Source organism: Cyanistes caeruleus, chromosome 8 (genome assembly GCF_971803275.1).
Source record: "Cyanistes caeruleus chromosome 8, bCyaCae1.hap1.1, whole genome shotgun sequence".
Classification (NCBI taxonomy): Eukaryota; Metazoa; Chordata; class Aves; order Passeriformes; family Paridae; genus Cyanistes; species Cyanistes caeruleus.
The window spans coordinates 22,884,753-22,910,894 of NC_141708.1; the positions used below are offsets into that span (position 1 = coordinate 22,884,753).

The following is a 26,142-nucleotide window of genomic DNA, read 5'->3' on the forward strand; positions in this document are numbered from 1 at the left end:
GTAAAATCTTTCATAGCAATAATGCTCCCTATGGCCACTCTAATTTCAAAAAACTCAAGCAGGAAAACAGAGAAATTGTACTTTTTCTCTTAAAAATGACAAATTTATTATAATTCTTACCATCAGCCTATAACTATAGGAATACATTACATAGCAACTATTTTTTTAAAAGTATTTTTACAATGAAATAGCATTTTTATGTTGAAATCAGATTGCGTGCACAGCAATTCCCAGATAACTACAAAGTCAGTGAGACAAAGAGAGTGTGTGCAAGAGAAACTAATCAAGAAGATTAAGGGCTTAAATTATTAAAATAGTCTTATGCTGATAGTAAGTGATTTGGCTGCAGATCTTTGGCATATGAATAAAAGTACACTCTGTACTGTACATATGCACAGCTTATAAAATTAAAGTAAAGCTTGAAGGATAATTTTTATTAGAGAGTACAGGAGCTACATAAAAGTTGTGTAACATGGTATTTCAGCTGTTACAGGAAGGTCTAGAGCAGCTTCATCTAATACATTCTCTTTATTGACATCTATTTTACCCAACTCCGATGCAACAGCCTACTTTTTATTTCTAGAAACTTAAGGAAATACTGACCCTGGCAAACATAAAAACCTGGTCACAACTTTCATCATCTCACTGGAGTAAGAGGTTCCCCTCAAGCACAAAGGTGCACGTGGCAAGATGTGTTTAAAACAAGAAGTTTGTCCTTCAATATTCTTGGAAAGTTGTTAAATAAAATATTTGTTCTTATATTTTGCCTTGTTAAGACTCCTAAGTAGTGCTAAAGTACACTCCTGTACTTTATATGGATATAAAGTTTCTTTTTAATTACCAACTGTGGGGAACTCTGAAAATTAATCACAACTTGCTAAATGGATTCAAGGACCTAAATGAAAAGCAATAAAATGAAGCTTAATAATACTAAATGTCAGATCCACTTGCAATTTGAGAATGATAACTTTGTATCATATTGATGAAACTGTGGGAGACACACCCCTCTGTTCCAATTCCAGTAGTTACCACAGTTACTACTCCTTTTGAAAAGAATATGGTTAGATAGGGAAGGACCAGATCCTTACTAGCAATCACAAATTTTCCAGCTTCTTCCTCCAGCTGCTTTCCTCACTCTGCTTCCTGTGAACTTTTATGAAAAATGGCTGGAGTGAAAAAAAAATCCTGCCTCAAATGTTTTGCACTGCATCTGAAGCTAATGATAAGACCAAGTTAACCATTGCTATGTTTCAAAAAGAAACTTGAGAAACATCTAAGTTAGCAATAAAACTTATATCTCCAAACCATTAAGTTACATTTTAATTGCTGAGACATCAAATGATGGAAGAAAAATACTATGCGTTCAATGTATTTTTTGTGGAAGAAGAAAATCCTTACAGGTAAAGTTCTGCATTTTCTGCAGCACACATAATTTTAAAAAACTTTCTGCAGATAATAGAATTAGGTAAAAAAATAAAAAAAAAAATCACCAGAGAGTTTTCTTGGACAGTTTAACTACAAAATAGAGCAGGTCTTCAATTATAAAAGCCAAAGGAATTGTTACATTACAAATTAATTATTTTCAGTATCCTGAAGTTTCCTAGGCACAAAGAGATCTGCTATTATATTCCTATATGTATTTCATTTTATGTGATTTTCACAGAATCATGCAATAGTCTGGGTAGGGAGGAATTTTCAAGGTCATCTTCCTGCGATGAGCAGCTAGATCAGGATGCTCAGAACCCTGTCTGGTCTGACCTTGAATGTTTCCAAGGTTGGGGCACCTACTGCCTCTCTGGGCAACCTGTTCCAGTGTTTCATCATGCTTACTATAAAAATAAAAAAATCCTTATCAGTATTCTAAACAACACTCTATTATAGAGAAACCACTACCCTTTCTTCTATTGTAGCAAGTTCTGTCAAGTCTGCTCCCTTCAGATACTGAAAGGCCACAATAAGGTCTCCCCAAATCCCTCTTTCCTCCAGGCTGAACGTCTCCAATTTTCTCAGCCTTTCCTCACAGACAGGTCTTGCATCCCCTTTTTTGTGCTGAGGACCCAGAGCTGGACACAGTGCTGCAGGTGGGGATCACAAGAATGGAGAGAAGGGTAGAATTCTCTCCCGTGCCCTGCTGCCCACACTGCTTTGATGCAGCCCAGGACACTACTGGCTTCCTGGGCTGCAAATTCCCATTGCTGGCTCACATCCAGCTTTTCATCTACAAGCACTCCCAAACCCTCTGCAGGGACTGCTCTCAATCCCTTCCTCACCCAGCCTGTGCTGACACTGGGGGTGGCCCCAGCCCAGGCACAGGACCTGTGCTTGGCCTTGCTGAGCCTGAGGATGTTCCCACAGAGCCACTTCTCAAACTTGTCCAGGTCCTGCTGGATGGCTTCCCATCCCTCCAGGCACATCAACTGCCCCACTCAGCTGGGGGTTTTCTGCTCACTTGCTGAGGGTGCACTCAAACCCACTGTTGCACAACTGAGATGATGATACCTCTCTCTTTCAGGTCTACCACCGTGCCAAGAATAGAAATGGTTGATGTTTGCTTATGTATCAAAAATAGAAAGCAAAATTCAGTAATAGGAGCACTAACAAAAATTCCTCCTTTCCCAAAGCTGTTTCAGCTACATATACATGTACATATAAATGTGTACAGATCTCTTTTCTTAGCAATATTTAGGAATGTGTTTTATAGAAGTGGAGAAGAGCAATTTATTTTTCTGTGAAATACCTACAAAACTGTTCTACATTTAAATGATATAATCAAGAGTTGAGATAGGGTAAGATTCTTATATATTACAGTGAAGTCCATTCTAATTTCATGGACCCTGTCTGGTAAAGTTAACTGTAAACTGCTAAACAGAATGCTCAAGAAGCACTTGCTACTTTCTCTCCATCAAGTAACTTATCCTTTTCTAGGCAAAGAGTGTTACGTTGTAATTTTCTTACAGAATCTGACTAGAATAAGATCTAATCCGCTATACTAAAAATTATTAAAAAAAAAAAAAAAGTACCAGATTATTTAGTTTATCCAGAAAATCTCTCTAATAAGAGAAAAAACAGATAATATAAAAGAAGGACTTCTTGAGTTTCTCAGTTTCTGCTTCTAAATGGGTGACTAAAATACACTTAGGAATTGGAGTTTATCTCAGCCACAATACCCAGGACAAAGCTAAGATATTCATAGATATCAAGACCAGAATAAACTTTTATGATTATAAACCAGATTACTTAAACAATGAGACAATGTTTTTCAGTCAATAGTTTCTGTCTCTAGTACAACAATCTGAGTTGTAGGTATGATGATTCAAATAAACATACAACTCTACCACAGGATTATTTTCTAACTGGAAAAATTTTTCTTTAGATATTGTGTTGTTTGTGCAGCAAACAGATAATTTTCAAAATTCACTGAAAATGTAAAATATGTGTGTAAAACTATTTCATATCATGGTGTTCAACCTAGAATGTGTAAAAAATCTGTAAAAAATGGTCACTAGGAGAGGCTGCATCGTGCCAAAACCCGCTGAAATCAGCTTTAGAGAAATCAATTATCTGTTCAATAGGAAGCAATATGCAATGCTGAACTACCAGGCTACATCTAGAATACAGCAGGAGTACTTCTTTCCTGACTCTTTACTAAGGAGCCCACAAAATGGATAGATTCTTTAGAAAAGAATAGTGATCCTGACATGGCAAATAAACTATGTGGCAGAAGAAATGCAATTACAGTAGAAAATTATTTTATCTATAAAGATTACAGCAAAGTAAATAGTATTATTTACAGCTTTATATGACTTTACAGGCAATGGGCTATTTTCCTGTCTTTCATACAGTTTTTCCATTGGATTAATATACAGAAGCAACCAGGATTAGTTATAGGCTGTAAACCCCAACCATCCCATCCCCCCCCACCCCCCAAAAAAAAAAGGAAAGGTAACCATTTAAAATCTTTGAAGGGAAAGGAGAGGAAATCATGACAACTATATTTATTTTAATGAGATTCTAATCAATAGAAACAGGAACTGGGATATTTCTTCCTTCAACATGAGACATTCAATCGACAAGAACAGCACCAAGTATTACATTGTTTCTCACCAATGAGACACGTAATCCCTTTCTTACTGCCTTAGGCTGTTTATTTTTTCTCTGATAGACAATTGTAGACCCCAAATTTTGGTGTAAGGGTTCAATATAGAGATTCTGTTTACCACTTCTGTTCCTGAGAAACAATTCACCCATTCATCAGAACAACATCTTCATCAGACTTAAACGGCTACTTCTACCCTAGATTTCATTAAGACTACATAGTTTACTGAAGTCTGAAAAAAAATCCCCAGAATCCACATTTAGGAACCTTTTTTGAGACACAGAATGGAGGGATAATTTTTTATTATTTTGAACATCTTCGAAGTGCAACAGAGTTATCTGAGGTCTTACTCCCTGTAGATAGGCTTGAAAATGAAAGCTCAAAGAAAAAAGACAAGAAGAAATAGAATGGGAGGAAAAGGATGTGTCATTCCTTGGAAGCAACCCAGACAAAATATTTTTATACATTTCTCCACCTCACTTATGCAAGTGGGGAGAACAGCCTTCAGCACAAAAAAAATAAAAAAAAAATAAAAAAAATCAATGTTCTATGACCAAGACAATAAAACCACAATCAAGTTTAGAATCTACATATATTGCTTTCAAAGAATGCTGTATCAAAGATTCATTAATACATCTCTCTGCTGCACACTCCTTCATCTTGCTATTACATCTTTGAAATAATGACAGTAGTTTCAAACAAAATTTCTTGGTAACACCAACACTGCAGAATATTATAATCCATCCTTCAATAAAGACTGGATTATTTGATTCTAGGTGAACAATGAACCCCTTTTCTGGAGAGACAGGAGTACATTGCAGCATGTAAGTCTGGGAAAGAATTCTTTCTACAAAACAACTGAAATACTGCAGTCTTTTTTAAAGTCGAGAAATGAAACAGAACATGTTTTTCACCAGATACAGTAATACTAGCACCAGAGACAGCATAACAAACTACAATTCTGAAGAAGAAGTTGAGTTGGACCTTACCCCAGTATGAGCCGACCCTATAACAAGACACCAAGGAGTTTCGCAAAGTGCGTTGCTCTTCCTTTTCGGGGAGGTTGTGTCCAGGTTTGACACGATATCCATTTTTGAACAATTCTCCGTGAGATTTCTTACGCCTTCTAGTACTTTTGTACGTTTCTGTACGTGTGCCTCCAGAAGGGTTGTGGTAGACTAAAATCTTGCTGGGAATCATGACTGTGTATCTTCAGCTCCAGGAGCACTGAAGTAAGGACTGTGATCCAGTCTTCAGTCACAGCGTTCACTAACAGTGAAGATGGGCATACATCCACCCTTCCTTTTGTTAATTCAGTATCAACACAGAGAGACAGCTCAGAGTTCTTTCTTTAACAGAACTTCTCTCTGGGAGCAGATTTAACTGGACACAGGATTAAGTTCCCCTTTACTGATTGTTATCAAAAATAATTCAATATAATCTCGTCCATTTCCGTTAGCTTGAAACAAACAGAATGAGTTCAAATACAAAACCCAGCTTGATAAAACAGACTAAGAGTACCACAAACTGGATGGGCAAAACAAATCACAGAAGCAGGCAGACAGTGCAGATGCTCCTCTGATCCGTGATGTATTAGAGCTTAAAAACCATCTTCTATCCGGATATTACCACATAAGCTTCTTTCAGATACATCAAAGAACCACACCCATTGATTCAAAACCCACAAACATGATGCTGTTCACTTGGAATGAACAGGTACACTCACAAAGAATATAGTTCTGATAATTCATGTACATAAAGGGAATTGTTTACAGTGTATTAGTTCCTTTGGCAAGTTCACATGTCTGTTTTCCAGTTAAAGCTAGTACGCAGAAGGCAGAGTTCACATAATCAGCCAACTCTTACAGGATTTATCCCAGATGAAATTAAAAAACCTCCAACAAATAAACACAACGACCCTTCCTCCAATCCCAGTTAATGACAGCTACCTTACTGAAGGAAAAAGAATTCAAAACAAAACAATTTAGCCATCAAGCAAGAGCATGAATAATAGAATCCATAATAGAAGCTCTCTCAAGCATACTTGCTCTATGAATAGTCACAAAACTGGAGCTTTTTTCAGTCAACTAACACCTCATTCAATTGGATAAAGCTCTTCAAATTAAAAGTAATCATGATCTTCCATTACATATGATAGATTTTATTCATGAATTTTCCTGCTTTGAGCATAATACACAAACTTCATTGTGAAAAGTATCTTCATTTTGAGGAACATACTTATCATTCCTTTTTCCTTTTTTTTTCCCCTTGTTTTTTGGCCTCAGAAGACCCACAAATATACCAACGCCATCTGGAGTACAATACAAAGCAGACACAAAAATAGGCTGCACCATGTGCTTATATGAAATACACAGGATTTCAAAGCATTTTGGAAATGTTATTAAGGAGTGGACTGCCAAATATACAGGGGATTGTAGTACACACGAATTTCAAATTATAATTTACGTGCAGATAGTGAAACAATTCATTGCATGGAGTCCATTGCATTGGAACCTTTAACACTACATTCTCACAAAAAAGCTGGTTACATTCCCGCCGGTCACAACAGCCAAGTTAGTTGAGTCCATAGGGATGAGTTTTATCTCTGCAAGCTGACAAACATCCGTGATGTACCTGTGAGCACTTGAATCATTCCTCTCAAACTGAAAAGATTTGAACAGAGTAGCACTTAGCTGTGTTACTAAACACATCTCGTACAGCTCAAGCTGAATGCACGTCCCACTTGCTTTCTGCCATACAAGGCAGGCTATTGTCCTTTCCGTATTTCCTCTTGACTAGTATTATAATCTTGTTATTATCCAATTTTAAACCTATCATTAGTGTACTTCATACTTAGTACAGCAAATGTTTGGGTGTAGAATCCATTTACCTTGAAAGCCTGGAATGTCTCTAAAGGAAAACAGGACCAAAGTAATAAATAGCAAGAGCCAAGCTGTTTAGTTTACATAACCTATTATTTTGGTTTTAAAGATTTAACAGTATTCTTTTAACTCCTCAGCTTCCTGGGATAGCCAGAATTTTATCAATTTTCTTTATTTTCAGTCAGTGCATTGCTTAATCTGTTGCATTCATCAAAATTTAAAAACATAAATTAAATGACACAAACTAGGGTCGAACCTAAAATAAACCTGCTAAACAAGTTTCAAAAAAAAGTATATAAATTTTAGCAGCAGCAGGATGATGGCATATTGTGCTGAGAAGTACTCTTCAACATCACAGCCAGCCACACAAAGCTGCTAGTACTACTTTCCTGTGCAGACATTTCTGCTTTCCAAATGAATATATTTTTAGTATTTTGTTCTACAACCTGATTACCCAAGACAGCTCCTTGATTTCAGTGACATTACAGTTCCAGACCATCTATAACATTAATCTATTACTTGGCCTTTTTTTTTTTATATATATATTAGATGTAAAATTAGATTGCAGACAACTGCTCTCTGTAGACTAATTTTTTTTTTCAGTTATCCAAAATAATAACGTTTAGGAATTCTAGCTCAGATGAGCATCTGAGTAAAATTCTGGAGTCAAATTAAGCAAGTGAAGGTGGTGCCATCAGTAGAATATCACTGTTTCCTACCCCTGTGAAGGACACAGTCCTTGGCCTCCTGGTCTGAGGTAGACCTAAAACTCCTAAACCCTGAGTTATCAGCAGTACCTGAAATGTCTGCAGCCTGCTCTGAAGTATTTAATCCAAGCTAATCAACAAACATTCTGTTATAAAGAGCTTTAGAGTGACTTTTAACAACCTATTTTACCTTCAATGATTCCTATCTACTTACAAGTGAAGTCTTTCATATTTTCTACAGAAGCATCCCCTTGAAGGACATCACTCACTCCATGACCCTCCTTGAACTTTTCATAGAAATAGATTTACATACTTATAGAAGTACTGCTATAATTAAATGACAACTTGCTTTCAAAGTCCATCGAAATGTGAAGCTATTAAAGTTAAAAATGCAGGAGAAGAAAGCAAGGCTTGTCAGCAGCTAAGCTCCACTTTACCTTTGGCCATGCAGGAACTTGCTATATCATCTTGAAGAAGAGCAAGGGAAGATTAGATCCTGCCTTGGAAAACCAATGTAGTGGGTAGAAGTGGGTACCAAATTATTGTCCTTTGCTGTGCTTTTGTAGGATACTATTTGCTTACAGTTATGCACAAAAGCACAACCTGCAAAAAACCAGAAAACACAAGGAAATCTGCCAAGGAGAAACCTGCTGTAGAGAAAAATAACTGTGTTATATCCTGTGACTATTCTCCCCTTGAAAATTCATTTTTAATTTAATTTAAAATAAGTGAACACAGAATTTTCCACATGCTACCTTTCCTCTTTTAAATTTCTACTTCTGAAATGAAAATGTAAAAGGCATTTGCTGTACACAAAATGGCCCATCAAATTTTCATTGCTTCTGTTTCAAAAATGGTAAAAGTATTATTCATAGAAAAGAAAAAAGATAACTTGCTGCTTCTGAATATAAAAATTCTACAGGTTGGTCAATAACTACTTTTTATTACAGCTTTGTAGCAATGTCTGTGGATTATGACAAAACCAGAATAATGCTTATTCTGCCAAGAATTTGCCACTCATTAATCTCAGTAAATTATTTAGAAGGTAATGTTACAAACCAGTCCTGAGTTCCTAAGAAAAAATATGTAGCTGCATTATTTATTTTTTTATCTCCTAGTCTCAAAGTCTTAAGCTATTAAACCATTTCCAGAAAGGCTGGCATTAGCAAGAACAAAAAGTCACTTGATGTTGTAAACATTAACTTTCCTGCTTCACACCACTTCAGGCAACAACTATGTCATATTCCATAAACCAAGCACAGATACAGCCAGTAGTAAATGAAAAGCAGATCTTTACATAAAACCAGAAAGTATTAACTTGTAAACATTTTATATTACAAAGGAAGTGTTATCCCACCAAAGTGAGGTTGGTGCCATTTTTAACAAAAGGCTGAAACCATGAAGGGAAGAATAACCACTATTCATATTTACCTAGTAGGTAAAAGAGAGTTAAGAAGGCAAAGAATTTATTCAGGTCTCACTTTTGTATTTTTTTAATCTTACATTTGTGTAATCCTTTCCAGATACTGCAAGTCCATATTTAAAATAGATGGAAAATATGCCCTTTTTAATTATTTAATTTGGGGAGAGAAATATTAATTGTACACTTTACTGATGGTGCAACTAAAACCAAAATGATCCTTCAAATGAAAGGTTACACCTCAGCAAGCTAACCTTGCAAAGAGGCTTGCACAGAAGGTTGGAAATTTGGGGGCTGCTTTCTAAAGTGACCATTACAACCCAAAATGAAGAGACTTCCCTTCCTGAAAATTGACAAGTTAGCATCTTATATAATTTTCCATGGCATTCATCAGGAACAAATTGCAGTAAAATCAGGAATATGCTATTCTGAGAGGCTGTAACCATAGGGCAGAACAAATGATAAGAACAAAGGCAGAGGAAGGGCAAAGGCCAGATCTAAAGCCTGACTCATGCTGCAGGAGGTTGATTTAAAAAAAGACTTTCAATTCTGCCAGTCTTTGCTCCCGTGAGTCACAAGGCACAGGCCATAACTGCCAAAGAAACAATGAGCATACTATGAAATAGGGCTTGAAAAGGAGTCAAGTATTTCACTTCTAATCAACTGGTATGATATAAAGCACCCTATTCAGGAAGCCACTTTAGCCTCTGAGTTCCACAAAGAAATTAGTTAAAGAATGGATATAAGCAGATACATACAGATAAATTAATTATCAGAAATCAGTTATGAAAATGAAACACCACAAAATTCTGTATGAATGTGATTATGATCCAGGTTGAAAAAGCTTTAATTCCATTCTCTGACCAGATGGATGACAAATATTCAGAAAATATTTATGTTTGTCCTGATGAAGCAATAGCCTTTTACTTAGTATACAGAATGATTCCTTGCACATTGTGTAAATTTATACTGTACCAACAATAAACAGAGTATTTCAGACCAGCTGTAGATTAAAAATTCAGTCATAAAATTCCACATAAATCATAGATTATGGTGTTTTAACTGCTTTTTGCAAACACAGCTGTTGCATAGTTCCATACCCCACATTTAAGCATTCCTTATTTCACCCCAATGCAGTACTGAAAAATAATCTTCACCTCTTCAGTACTGCATCATGTTTAAATACAAGGTCTGAGAACTGCAAGTGTCAATTCATCACTAAAACTGAGTCAAGAATAAAACCAGTAAAGGAAGTAGCATTTAAAACTCTTTTCTTCAAATTCACATCAGATAGGAAAATCTGTGATCTACCTACTGAGAAGAAAATTCTCACATTTTCAAGTGTACAGAAATGCTTTCCCTTAAAAGCCAATGTTACCCAATAAATAAGAGAAGACAGTGAAATTTCTATGCACTATCAGAGTAGATTAGAGTCAGTACCTAGTAAAGTAGGTGTCTGAAATTTTCCTAGAAGAGCCTATTCCTCAAATCTATGTATCATTGGCTATTTTCCACTGAATGCAGCATATTTCTTACAGGATCTGCTCCAAATGCAATGATATATAATCTTCTCTAGATTAATTTCCCAGGTAAGAATGAACATGAAAGAATTCAGATGATATTTCCAGATGTCTCTGCTTTTACAGTGCTGCCATCTACACTTTGCCCACAATAGAAAGTGAAACAACACAGAAAAAAACAATTATGGAATTTAACAAATAATAAAAGCCCATACCTTTGATGCTTTTGCTTTACAAAGCATCCCACTGCATTTGAAATTATATTCACAATAATTTACATGTAGAAACTCATATGTTCATTGACTGCCACACCACCATGACATATATTGCCTGCATACTAGCCACTATGAAAATTACTTTTTCTTCAGAGTTAGCATTGTCCCAACCACATACTGGTCATTAAGAAACACTTCATTAACTATGATTTAATAAGTATCTAAATTTGAAATAATTAAATTGCATTAAAGTATATTTAAATTATATATCTACAATACAAATTTTAATATTTATTTATAAAATACATTTATTTACTTACATAATTAACTAATCACTTGTGTTCATAATTAAAAATTGAACTTTTACACCTATTACTTACAGCAGCCTTAATATACATCAGTAAGAACCCCTTCAGGATTTAGGAGTTTTGGCATCAGGGAGGATGAGTGTTGAATGGGAAAGACTTGCAAAGTTTGCATTAATAATGATAGTGATAATGATAATGATAATGATAATGATAATGATAATGATAATGATAATGATAATAATAATAATAATAATAATAATAACTGTGGAATATATTCAGACCTTATTTTATTTTATATTTAACATATATTTATCCTGCTGTGATTTCTTTCTTCTGCTGTCACAATACTGCAATCATTACATGCTTGAATTTCATGGGCTCCCTTGACTAACTTCAGGGAAAAGCATCCCAGAACAGAATTAAGTAAAATTGAGCAAACTATTAAAATGTGAAAACTTCACTTTCAGCACACAGTCTCACTGCTCTATTTGGCTAGTAATATTCCAGCTAGATCTCAGCAAAATAAGAGTTTTTTCTGGGCTCTGCAGGTATGACCCACACCCCCAAGTGTGGTGTCAGCTGAAATTACTCCCTATGTTCCCTATTCTCCTAAAATGTTCCACACAGTGTGGGGCTGATCAAAGAAAAACAACCAGCAAATTATGAAGACAATGAAGCTGAGAGATATTTTATACTGAGAAGCAGGGTAACTAGCTGATAATGGAGAACTAACAACTGGAGAGTTTTGAGTACCTCAGAAATTTCAAAAGCATTTTGCTCTCAGTCATCTGTGCTTGTAAGGGACTACAACAATTTACTTGTGAGAATGAAGATTACAGTCACTAGATATCCCAACCTTCATAGAAACCTCTTCAAACTGAACTTCACACTTAATATACAACTGATTTGTTTCAGCTAAACATCCACAGTGGTGCTACAATATTACTGTTTTAAATAAAACCAGCACTCCTTGAAGGATAATGCTTAACAAAATGCTGTGTACTAAACCTGTCTATGTAGCACATGTCCATCTGCCTTACTTCATAAAAGTAAGTGATTTTAAAAGATAGCAAAATAATTTCCCTGTATAAATCACCTATAACTGCCACAAGAAAATGGCTTTAAAAAGAAAGCTTTAAACCAGTTTTACTTATGTAGAAGCCCTAATTTTTCTAAGTTTTAACACTGTATTTAAATTAAAAGATTCATTATGCTGGTTTTTTATTTGCCACTTGTTATATACTTACTAGCAATAAACAAATGAAATCATAAAGTTAAATAGGCTGCATTTCCAATATTCAGCTTTTGAATCAAAGTTGCATCTAGGGAGATATCATAGGAAAACCTGCTTCTGGTAAATGCCTCTGCAACTTTGAAGACAAGTTAAGCTTAGATAGCTGAAACCTAAAATATCAAGAAAATGTAATTTTTTTTTCATTTCATATCCCTTTATACATATCAAAGCAGAGAAGATCACTAGATAGCTGTAGAGAAAAATCTTTAATAACTATATACAATCCATAAACACAATGCACTTTTTCAAGAACAATTCAAAACTAAATGCCTGAATGTAACAAAAATGCACTCCCAAGTTTAGTAGCAGCTTCTTTAATACTGCTCCAAATTAATGAGCTCCCTGAGCAGAAGAAACTATCAAAAGCAACAAAAAAGTTTCCAAAGCATGAAGATCCAAAGAGCATGTAAATCCTGGCCTCTGAGAATTTGAGCTTTATTGGCAAGCTTTCTGGAAATCCATTAGGTGAGCCACTGCAGTGCAAGTAGCTATGGAGGAGTCAGTAACTTCAGAGACATTTTTGTGATGCAGAAATATGTCCTTCATTTCATAACTTGCTCTTCTGTGTTTCTATTTTCATTCATGATTTGAGATAGTATGATAATAAACACTGCTGAAGGTGATAACAAGGTTAATGAAGGCTAAATGTCTGCAGGTCAGCAGTGAACCAAGTGCAAGACCTGTATAATGTAAGAATGTAAATACAGAAGTACTAGAGAATGTTAAGCATTCAAAAAATTGATGTGAAACAAGTGGCAAAATGTGACAAGCCATGAAGGATACTGTTCCCTTGACTTAAGTCAATATTGTATGAAACTGCCAGATGGTATAAATATCTCGTAATTCAAAACCTCAGAAAAAGCCTTCAATATTTCAGCTGAAAGAACACTTCCCAAAATTTCCTTTTCTATGTGCTGTCTGATTTTGTATAGCAAAATACCGCAACTGTAAAAACAGAATAGTGGGTAAAGGAACAGATTTTCAGCCATCCAACCATTAATTCTGAAATGTCACATGAGCAGGAAGGTTTAAACTTAACAGATTCACAGAATATTCTGAGATGGAAGGGGCCCACGAGGATCAAGTGCAGCTCTTAGGTAGTCAGCCCATACAGGGACAAACCCCACAACCTTGGTCTTACCAGCAGCAGGCTCTGACCAGCTGCTTTTCTCATATTCATACCTGGAGCACTGAAGCACAAGAAGTCATTTTACCTAATCCCAATGGGGTTTGGGCCTCTCAGGTGATGGCCAGGCAGTGCATGTAAATAACCTTATTAATGAAGTTTCCCCTTTTGAATGCGGAATTATAGCAAGAGTGAAAAATCTTAATCAAATTCTCTCTTATCTTTTCTTAGCTTCATATATATAACGTGGAGTGAAAGAATGGCCAAAAGATAACTGGAAGCATATGAATGATCCAGTTTAAATAAAATGATCCAGTCTCAGGTGAGTACATAAGTTCCATCAGAGCCTTTTGATAATCAGAAAAAAGGCACAAAAGAAGTTTTCCAACTCTCATATGGAATTCTCAACTTCTAATTATTCCAGTGAAAGCCCAACTATCTTTGCATCAATTTATATCAATTCCAGTCTCAACAGGATTTGCTTTTGATTAATTCAGTCTTGCAAAAAAGTCAGGAGGAACACAGATATGCAGTTTGGGGTTTTTAATTACTTAAACTGAATAATGCATCTTTCCTTAATTCGGCATAAACCCAGACTCACGCACCACAGAGCACACTAGACAACTGGTGCTGAATTAATGAGAACTGCATGGACATTGCAGTACATTTGGTCCAGGGCTTAGAAGATAAAATAGTTCCTTTGAGCGGTGTTACAGAAATTAGAAATGCAAAGTGAGTTAAAGATCAAAAACAGTAACCAGAAATCATAGACCTCATGTTAAAAATGCCAAAATATAAACTGTCATGTTCTAGGTATAAGGACTCCTAGTTCTGGATTTATGTTGATATCAATTATATTACTTATAAAGTTGCTTGTAAACAAGCATTCAAAATTCAAAGTTGAGAAGATCCTACTCAGCAACAAACTTACTCAGATTCAAGATATTTAAAAACACAGTCAAAAAAATGAATGAAATGAGTTATCAGGGGAATAACTACTGGACAATGCATAATGACTAGATTGAATGCCTACAAGGAACTACACATATTAGCATACCACCTGGGAGACAAGAAATGAAATTTTATTTTCAATTGGTCATTCAGCTGACATAAGATAAGAAACAGTCAAATTTAAAAAAGAGAAAAAAAAATCTAATCCCTCATATTAACATTAAGATCTCTCATATTACCATTAAGGAAAGTGTGCAAGTCAGTTACACGGTATAGATAGCTCAAGAAATTTTGGAAATCATCTGAGTGATGATAATGTGACACTAGAAGAAGCATTTTTAACTCTCATTCAAGTAAACACAAATGCCAGAAGATAGAATAAGTAATTATGGCTTCCCTCAGCAGTTCCAGGGAACGGGTTCTCTCCTTTTACAGTATTATGCCTGCATTCTATTAAAGACAAAACCCAGCAGTCTGGGTAGCCTTCATTTAAGCAGAATAACTTAATTACAGAGTTAGAAAGACCACTGAAACCATTAGAGAATCCAAGGGCAGTTGTAAAGTAATTAAACTGATAATAAAAAGCAGGATAAAAGGAAACTAGTCTGTTTTTTCACATAATGTCCAGTTATTGAGAACATTTTTAAACTAGGCAGAAAAGGATATAGAGAGAATAAAATTATGTAATATATTTTAAAAATGCAAAATGTTTGGCTATTAAAGGAAATTGCAGTGATTTATTTTTCAGCATAAATCCTTTATACTTGCTATTACTGTCCTGTTATTATCCTAGAGGGGAGTATGACTGAATTAAATATGAGCAAAGTTGAAATCAGTTATTATAAACTGCTTAGAATTTAGCAGTCAATCTACATCATACAGTCAATCTACATACAACAGCATTCTGTGTTTCTCAATCACTAATTTTGGCAGACTATGATCTTCAGCATTTATGGATTGATGTCCAGAAAACACATGACATAGAACATCAACCAATGATGACAACAGATAATCTGGCTACATCAGCTAATGTAAAGTCTAGCTGCTTATGTTCCTTTGTATGAAATTTACATAAAACCAGTTTGGCTTACAGCATGCTTGGTACCTCAAAAACATATACTAAAGAACATTAGTATACCTCTAGAAGTTCTAAATATTATAACCCTGAAAGAATACTAAGAGTGTTTCACTGAAGGGAAGGTTGGTTATATGACAAGGAAATCTAACTAGGAATCCAAATTAAGGTCATTCATATGAAAATACTAAATATGTTTACTGTTCATATAAAAAAAAAAAAAACAAAACCAGTCCAAAATATATTTTTTCAGTTTAAAGACAGCAGAATTCAATAAGAATAAAATGTTTATGGAATATGTTAGCCAACCACAGACTTAGTGCATTGCAAAGACATTTTAATTGCAGTATTGACTAGAAACATGGTGGACATTTCAGTAATGATGGAGAAAAAGCAGAAGTTTCCCATATGTATTTTATTTCATAACTTAGAAAAGACAATCATCTAATGATTGCATACTTGCCTTCCTAATGTGACTAAGGAGAATGCAAATAAACACATCTGTTAAGCCAGACATTTCCAAATCATCATGTCTGGGTAGCTTGCATTCAATAGCTTTTAAAACTCTGTGGGCTACTTAGTGCTGGTTTTAGGCAGGTCTGGTACGTATAGTTTATAGAAGTTCCAGAAAAAAAATCATGTTATTTCCATAATCTTAAAAGAAATAACCATGAGCCATTAATTAATCTCAGACAAAACAAGGAATTCTACTACAAAATAATTAAGTAGTCAAAACAAGTAATTATATTTAAGTACACATTTAGAAAAAGCATCATGTGCCATTTGCTTTTCCATTAAATGAATGTTTGAGTGACAGAGCTATAAATACTGGTGTAATTTACTCAGCATTGCCATGGCACTCATTAAATGGACTAAACCCCAGGGAATCTTAAAATGTATCTCTCAAGTCTTCCCTGGGAGTCCTGTCAGGAATGTGCTCTTGACCTTAAGTTATTTAATATTTCTATTAATATTCTGCCTAATAATGTTAAGCAATTATACCAGAGGATGAAATGCTTGATAATGAAGAGAGTAAGTTAGTGACAAGCAGGGCTTGGAATCCTGTAAAGCAGGATAGCAACAAACTATATGCGTTCATTTATAGGCAACATTTGCTTGTATTTAGCTATAAATTCTGGACTGGATTATTTATTTTCTTCCAGTAAAGATACATTCTTGCTCAGTCAGGTTATAGATGAAAGAGGTCAAATTAGTCCATCCAGCCTGGCAATACAGTAGGAAGCAATTTTTAAAGCAGCTCTGATACTAACTCTCAACAGCTTCTCAAAATTCACAAACTAGCACTACTTTTGGGCTAAGCCTGTCATTCATTCACACATGAAAAAACCAAGATACCCCCCTGCCTGTCACCACTACCCATCAGAGCAGAATAGAAATCAGAATGTTTTTAGGGTCATTTTTCCATGCAATGTTAAGTACCACTCACAGACAGAGACATTCTGCAGTTGATTTAAATGATCCCGTTTGCTTTGAGTTCACAGAGGTAGGGAAGCAAGAACACAGTTTCTATGCATGTCAGAAGACACACACTAATGACATTTGAAACTAGTGCTGTCCCTGTGTTTCTGCTCTGCTCCAGTGTCTTTGGGCTACTTGTTTGACTTCTCAGTGGAGGACAGAGGAGAAGGGTATCATCACAAATGAATGCAACAATATCCATAAAAGTCTGTCATGGATTTTGGCAAATATATATTTATCACAACGTTACCTTCTGGTCTTAATATTGTAGCAACTCAAATGCCTGTTGGGAAGTCAGTATTACTTTAACTGGGGCCCTATCAAAACATACATGCTCTGTGAAACTTGGACTGATTAGGGTGCCTAGAAATAAAGCAAAAATATTGTCTTCACTACAATGCAAATGTAATACAGTCTATTCAGTGACAGATTACTGACAAATCACCAAGCATATTGAGCGTTCAAAACTCTTTTCATTAAATTCATTGATGCCTGTTTGAAGGCATTTGAAGTGTAGAAAGAAATGTTACCATACATAAAAGCAGTATACATGTACATATACATAAAAGTCTTCAAGGAAATTTTGGAGAATTTAGTTTCCATTATATATAAAATAATGCATAATGGAAGTAAAATGTAAAAAAAAATACATCCAAGCTGTATAAAAGATGCTAGGTTTGTAAGAAATATTGTAGAATTTGGATGTGCATTCAAAGATTCCACCAATAGATGGCAGAAATGCACAATGCTTACCAATAAAGTCATTGCAGATGACTGCAAATTTGAGGTGCTAAGCAAAGGAGCTTTGTGACCTGTAGATGTAGCAAAATCCAGTAAATGATTGCAAAGCCAAAGTGGCATTCCTACAACCAAGTTATCAGAGAACTCCATTGTGTCAGTGTAACTAAATTCCATTAAACTATCGAAGTTTTTTCCAGAAGGAATGAAGTGTTCTACAGATTCAAATATGGTTTCAGGCCGAGCTGCTCTGTAGAGATTATGGCAAAGAAAGTTGACACGACATTAAAACAGATGTTGTTTTCATGTACAGATTTTTAACTAAAGCTTCATCTTGAAGAACAATTACTGGATGGGCAGAAGGCTTCACACCATCACCCTAACTATCTTAGTTAGACACATCTGTTTTTTTCCAGAGTCATCTATCTCTCTCCCTGGTGGGAAACCAATTTCATTCTGATTCACCAAGAAAGCTGAATTTCCACCAGAGTTGTTGGAAACACTATTCTCAGACCAGGCACTGATACTGAAACCACAAGTCTCATCCAAAATTAATCGACATGTCTGTAACAGGAGCTGGACAGAATTTGAGCAACCACTGGAAAAAAGGATCCCCTTCCCTAACTGTGTTAATCACCATCTGAAGAGATTTGTTCTCCATGCTTTGCATGTGTCTGTATTTGCATCTGTTGTCTGTCTTCTTTCCTCCACTATCTATCTCAAATTATTTTCTGAAAAAAAAGTCAGCGTCAGCAGCAGCCTAGACTAAAAGGGATGTCAGGGAATAAGGATGAAGAAAAAAATCTTCCTGATAACAGCATTTACAAGGAATCACAGAGTTTCTACCACTTGATATTCTGCACAGTAGAACAGATAAAGCATATGGTCAGGAAAAGGGATTGATTGTTTAAAAGATCTTTATCTTTAATTTCTGTGATTCAATAATGAGATACTATCAAATTAATATATTACATTGCATTAATCTTTGTATTATTATCACAATCTAAGGCTGATTGTTCCTCATTCACGTATTCTTGCAAATGTGGAGGCAAGATCATATTTCTTATGTTAAATTCCCGTCTAACAATACAATCCTGTCAAGGCAACTCAGTCCAATACAGTCGGCTCATAAATTCATTATTTCCTTTTTCATAAGCATTCAAGTACAGGATAAAAGGCATTTCACTTATTTTGAATGGTTTTGCTGTCACAGAAGATGGAATAACAGTTTTAAGTGGTGTGTAAAGTGTTAAGTCTTTACTAAATACAACTGGAAGATATTCACTTGTTGCAGGACTCTCCAGTTTTCAGACTGCAAGCTATCCAGAGGAAAAAAGTTCTAAATCTGAAACTTATGTAGGACACTCAGATTATGATAATTTTGTAGTAAAAAAAAAGAAAAATGTACCATGCCATTATTTCTCCCATTGCAAATTCCTTTCTGTTCAACAATCCTTTTAGCCTACCTTCACTTGGACTGTAAACAAAACATACAAACTCAGCAATGCACTGAAATAATTTGGTTGAAATTCACTGTCAAAATCACCTGTAGATCATTCTTCCCTTGGGAAGGTTCTATCCCCCCTGTATAATTCTGCACCTGGAGAGCTGTCCTACCATTCTTAGAAGGTTTCTTGTACAGAGCTGTGCAAGCAATACATAGGATTTTATAAAGTAGAGATGTAGCTCATGAGTAAGTATCTACACAAATTCTACTGTTTGCAAAACAGTGTTGGAAAAATGTCATGGAGATCTAGATGAAAATGAGCATCCAAAACCACACTGATGTTCATAGTACATCAGTGTATAGTTTCCAAGTCAGAGCATAAGAAATTTTTATACAGCATGATAAAGCACTGTGTATCACTGAATTATTACAGATTTATTAAAAATTTCTTTCCCATCTGTACTTCCCCCAATCTTTCAATAATCTGTAGCTCTTTGCATAGGTCAAATGCATTCTTTTCATGTGCTTCCTTTTCTTATGTTCTCCTCTGCAAGCAAAAATGACACCACAGAAACCTTTTCTGAAGGATTTACCAAATCTAAAAATTTGGTATTTTGCAGGTTTTAAGTGCTGTTTTGCCTTCAGCTTTACTTTAGACATTGATCATAATGACATGAAAACCTTTCAAAAAAGCATAACCTGATCTGTCTTTCAATATCAAATGTTGTCTGCAAACTGGAATCTAGGTGGAAGACTAGATTTGAAATAACATCCTTTATGAATACTGATTGAAAACTTAATTCATATACAGCATTTCAAGATGCAAGAACGTATGTTATGAACAGCTGAATACAAAAGAGTAGCAGGGAAAGGAGAAAGCTTCACATACTAAGAGCTACACAATAGGTGAAAGATGGTATTTCTGAACGAGCATAAGAACAGAAAAAATCTACTGGCTTTCCACTACAGTGGAACATGAACATTCAGAGCACGTGCTCTGCTATGCTTCCCATCTTTCTGTAAGCACTTACTGCTCCAAAGGCAAAGTTTATTATTTATTTAGGATAGTTTGGTTTCTTTAAAATACAGCTGGAACTGTGGGTCTATACTGATACTAGTCAGTCAGCTAAACCAGGACATCTCTTGTAGAACGGGACATTCAGAGAGCCACATGGGGACTTCGATTCTGCTAACTACTTCAATGAACTCATCACAGCTGACTGACATGAATCAACAGTGAAATAAACTGGAAAGACCTTGATGCACAATACATTCCAGATGGTGCATTTTATTTTGGCTCCTAAATGATCTTGAAATCTAAAGCCTACAAAAGAAACCTGCTAAATCATTAAGAAATTCTTAAAATGTGCCAGTGTTGAATGATTTTCACATTGCCTAACCCTAAGCACTCTCTATTTACTCACCTCACTAAAAGACAAACCTCCCTGCTAATCCTACTTACACATGGGGACAACTTTTGCAAAACCCACAACTTATATATTCTGAATACCCCTCAGTAGAAGGATATCTCTCTCAATTACAATATTCATATTGTATTTATACAATATTTATACAAAAGAAAAAGGCAAAGTAGGCATCTAACCTGAAACTAAATAATATGGTCCAAACACCCTACCTTTCCCCCTTCTCACACACTCAGTCCTACCACTGTATTACCTACAAGTATGAGTAAAATATTTGAGCTCTACAGACAGTAAATTTGGCCATCTCTTTCAAAAGTATAAAGGAACACAGTCTCTATTAATACACTTCAATATATTTACTTTAACGATCTTCCATCACAGCTGCTCAAAATACCTTGCTGGTCTAAATTAAAGCTTTGTTAGGAATCCAAACAATTCACATTTTTGAATTAGTGATTGATTTCACTGAGGATGATTTATCAAAAATAAAAATTCCTCTGGAAGCAGGTACAAAGCTAAAACATTGTAAATATGTTACTCCTAAGATGACTACATTAAAAAACATGTCCATTTTTTGCCTCAGCAGGTGATAAATGTCTCAGGATGATTCCATGAGGAAACAGGCAAAGTTTGGCTACAAACAAGAAATCAAGATAAAGCGATGTTGGTGTAATTAAGAGATATGTAAATCTTTTCAACCCTATGAATGCTTAACTCTTCCTGAAAACTGCCATAGAACTTCTAAAATCTATGCAGCAGAAACTGCTAAATGTGCAAATGTTCTCATTATCCCTGTCAGTACTGTTAGTTGGATTGCTGTGTCACCATGAGTCAGTCAATTACGCAGTCGCTTTCATGAAGAGTATTCATTCCAAGTAATTATCTCTGCCTCATTTCCCAGAGTCCGTGGTCTTGCTACTTTCTCATCTCACATTCCCTTTCAATGGATTCTGTGATTCTATTTATCCTCTCAGATAGCCTTCATCTCCAAGCATTTCAATCTCAAAGTTTTTGGGAAATTCGGATATATCACATACAAGAGTGAAAATGCATCCCTTTAATTCACATAATGCAAGGAATCTGAGATTAAGTTATAGCTAACGAAATCAGCAATTTTCTTACAAGGATAAGCATGTTTTTTACTTACATACATTCTTTTTACATTTTATTTCGTATCATAATATGGAACTGTATGACATTTTCCCTTTCAAAAAGCCTTACTTAGTTTTCCACATATGACAGAAGTGATATGTGATAAAGAGAGTAATCATATGAGGATGTGTAGTCATCTTTTCTGGCCATTTTACTGCTTTCATCTCTGGCATGCTAATAGCCATTGATATGGTTATATGGTTTACTGTAGTTATAAGTTTATTGAATCTCTTTGCATAAAACAGAAATTCATCAATTTTTTTTTATATTTGCATTTCTATATTAAGATAAAAATATTGTAAGACTATTGAAGACCTAGTTTATTTTCTTTTCCATATGAAACATTTAAGATAACTATTCTCTTCACTTTTCAGTGACAATGAGTGCCTCTATTTCTGAAGGAATTAAAATTGCCAAACTGTGAGGTTTTATATGTTGTGTAAAGACACATCATTCACAAAGTATGCCATTTTTAGGAAGTTTTCTCTGAATAAAAAAAATAACAAAATTTGACTTTCATTTTTCCTAATGACAGAGCATGTAACACTTGTACAAAAAGCTCCATTTGACACATTATGGACATTTTTTAATTGTGTGTCCTCTCTATTTCTTTTCATATTCCCTTTTAAATGTGCCATACCTTTCCTAATGCATTCCTAGCAGCCCAACAAAATGTTAAGTGTCTAAATGTATCTCCCAAATCAGTTGCTTCAGTGGATTTAAAATTTAGCCACACTGGCTCAAAAAATGCAGTGAGAATATATTGATTTCATTGTTGACAATGATTCATGGCAATTCAGTTCAGTGAATGAACAATCTAGATCACCTGTTCAGGTTTCAAGCTGAGACAAATCAAATTCACGGTTTGATAAGGGCAGCCTCATGCTACACAGCACCTCCAAAATGGAGTTCTCCACCTCTGAGAGTAGGAGATTATATTAATGAGTTGAAAACAAAACAGATATAGTAAGTGCTTTTTCTGACAAAATGCACATTTCTGCTTAAAATTCACTTTGTAAACAACTTTGGTAACATTCTTCTATTTGCACCATGACACAAGATGAAGAAATTCTCCACCAAAATTGCAACACTGAAGTACTTTTGTAAAAAGCATTTTAAAGGTGAAACTACTGTACTTACCAAGCCAACTTCTGTTTAAATATACTGACACAAATACTGGAGGGACCGTGAAGAAATCTACCACTGAGTTAACTTCTAGCCAAAACCATAGCTTGTCATTGGCTGCTATAAACTGGAAAGAAAAAAAAAAAAAAGAAAGAGCAGAAGAGATGAAAGAATCAGATTATTGACATTCTGATTGCAGGTATCTGTTCTAAAATATTAAACTCAAAAGTTAGTGTAGTAACTATGTTTTAGGTCAGTCCAGACAAAACATGTCTCACTAGAAAAAAGTCTGTATTGTGCATTTCTTGATAATCATACTGAGATTAAAATGAAAGGTCTAATTAAAGAGATAGATCATCTACATGATCAGTGGTAATATCTGTGCTAAAATATTTTTTCCATATTTATTGATCACGTATCAGTAATATTAGGAAAGTGTAGGCAATTATAAAGTATTTTGAAATACATCTCCTTTGCTCTAGCACAGCAAATATGCTGGTAGTAGTCTGATCATGTATCTGATGCCCACAGATTTTGACATACAGAGTGGTTTAGAATGAGTCCCTTTACTATCTGTCCAGAGGAGATCAGCAGGATGACTCCTACAAGGCACAGCTCGGGACTGCAGCAGCACTTCAATCTTTTGAAGTGAACCATGGATGTGGTCATTTCTCTCTCCTGAATACAAAATCAGCCCAGGGAAACTGGCAAGCTGAGATACCCAGGGCATCTTGCCTATGTGCTTGAATAAGGTCAAACTATTATTCGCAATTGATTAATAATTAAAAAGTAATGAAAAGATTTGCTTTGTATAAACATTAAATATAAATATAAAAATAAAGGGGAAAAAAACCCCCAGTGTATCATGAAAATACTTGAGTAGTTTTATCTAAATCTTAAAACTTACACATTTCAAAACAATGCATTCAAAACAAAACATATTTTTGCATGAAAGAAGATATTAACTGTGTTTGTTTCAAAGAAAATACGAGCTCTGTTTCAATCACCACACACAACAGCTATACTCCCCTCTGCTACCAAAGACACACTACTTACACGCAAGCCAAAGTAGAGTAGGAAGAACACATTGAAAGCCATGTCGATCTGTAATGTGAAATCTTTGTAGAAATTCTGGCAGGATTCTATTGGGCTATTTGAAAGACAAAGAAATCAGAATAAATTGTCAGTATATGAGTTTCTACTCTGCTGAGAATTGTATGCATCTCATTATAGACCTTGATTCAGAAATCATGTTTCTGTTTTCCAGTCGTTTACAAGATACAAGCAAGCATTTCAAAGGAATTATTTCATTCATTCAGTTAGTCATTCATACAGTGTTTATATTCACCTGTTCAGGTAATATTTGAGAGTTAACATGCAGATACCTTTAGGAGAGGACAAGCAGGAGAAAACCTCAGGATTGCTTAACCCCACATTAACCCTTAAAGAACTGACTTCTTTCTAAAGGAGACACACCTATGATACTTTAGGAAGAAACCTAACAAGCACACAGGTACAGTGAAACATTACACGCTTTTAATTCATGTTATAATATAAAACCTTTAACAAAAAATAGTTGCTTAGGAATACATTACCCATTAGCAACCTGGAGTATTTAGTCTTGTACAATCCCTTGTTTATAAGAAGTTGATTGGATTTTTTTTTTTTCTTTTTCTCACTTCTTTTTTTTTTGTATGGCTATTTAATGTACTTTATGTACAGTACTATGAACTGAGTAGAAAAGCAGCATAGCCCACTGGTAAAATTAAATAACAAAATAAATTGAAGAATTTGAAGCAGTACTCTAAGGGTTAATTTCTGCATGCAGGTTAATTAAAATACCCTTGTGTGTATCAGGCAGCCATTGCAAATTTTAGCTTATTATTTTATGCTCTCTTTGACAGTGGGACAGATCCAAAGCTTACTCTATACAAACTGGTACTTTACAAATATATTTTTATCTAAGGAAGGTGGTAGCTTCCGTAGGTATCATCAGTGATTTATTTGCTAAGTTTCCAACACAGGTTGTTGAAGCCACAGTCCAATGTTGTAGTCACAGACCAAAGTGAAAATCATGTCTCAATATATGTTGATGTATATACTATATATACATAATGTCCCACCATATATACATATATATACACACATATATTGCAAATGATCATGTGTTCATCACAGCTGTAATAGAGGGAAACTAGAACATCGATCATTTGATCATTTGGAGCCCTGGGAAACATCCTTTTAGAAAAGCAGAAATTTGTTGGCTTTCTAGATCAAATAAATCACTGAAGGTGAATGTAATACCAGTTAGTATAGCAGTAGTTCTGCAAATATAATGCTAGACTGCTCAACAAGCAAGATTCTATGCGTTATGAATGTCAGTTACCTAACTTAAGGCATAAAGGAAACTACCTGGACTACCAGGTCATTACACATGCAGCCAAATTTTCCATTCCTTGTATACATTTCAGGTCAAACAAGTTAATTACAGCATGCTCTCTCCTGTCTCTAGATGCATGAATGTATACAGCAAAATTCTCCTTGATGTACAATAGCTTTGTATTTTAAGAAGCTTCAGTGCTATAGGAAATTTTATTAAAATTGTTCTTCAAAGGCTATTTGAGAAGACATTTAAGTTATTAGACACTTCTGTTATAGTTCAAATAAAATTGATTTACAAGAGCAGAAGGGAAGAGAAGCCAAATGTTAACATACAGGACAGCAGACAGTATCTCTTAACAAACACAGTTTTAGCTACAGTAACAGTGGATGTAATCTGAGAACCCAACTGGACCATTTTCTGTACAGCACTAATGAGAAGAAAGGATTTTGTCAAAATAAGGCAGGCCACACACTGAGTCACAATGCACCCTACAAACAGGAATTACAGAGGAACAGAGTCAACAGCCCTGCACCAACCCTTAATTCCAGGCTAGGATCCTGCAGAAGCTGGAGAAATTTGCAGAGGCTTATAACCAGGATAGAGAGCAATTTTTAGTTGAGGTCAGCTAAGGCTGCAGCTAACAGCTGTACTTTTGTGTCACTGTCCTTTACAAAAACTTACAAGATCTGACAAATTACCTAATGCATAATACATCTTCATTTTTTTTGCAAAACACATAGCACAACGGATGACGATTCTAATTTGTGACTTTTGTTCACCTAATACCAAAACTGCTGCTT

General features: G+C 35.1%; 1 protein-coding gene across 48 annotated transcripts in view; it reads right to left on the reverse strand.

Moving 5' to 3' along the window:
* Positions 1 to 26,142, reverse strand: part of KCNMA1 (potassium calcium-activated channel subfamily M alpha 1) — a 431,738-nt gene that overhangs the window by 156,422 nt on the left and 249,174 nt on the right. For all 48 annotated transcript variants that reach the window (XM_086901436.1, XM_086901419.1, XM_086901432.1 and 45 more), the window contains 2 exons: positions 24,016 to 24,109; positions 22,975 to 23,086 (listed from right to left, as the gene is read on the reverse strand). In XM_086901436.1, coding sequence (XP_086757562.1) covers positions 22,975 to 23,086; positions 24,016 to 24,109 — 206 coding nt within the window. The remainder of the gene's footprint in view (positions 1 to 22,974; positions 23,087 to 24,015; positions 24,110 to 26,142) is intronic.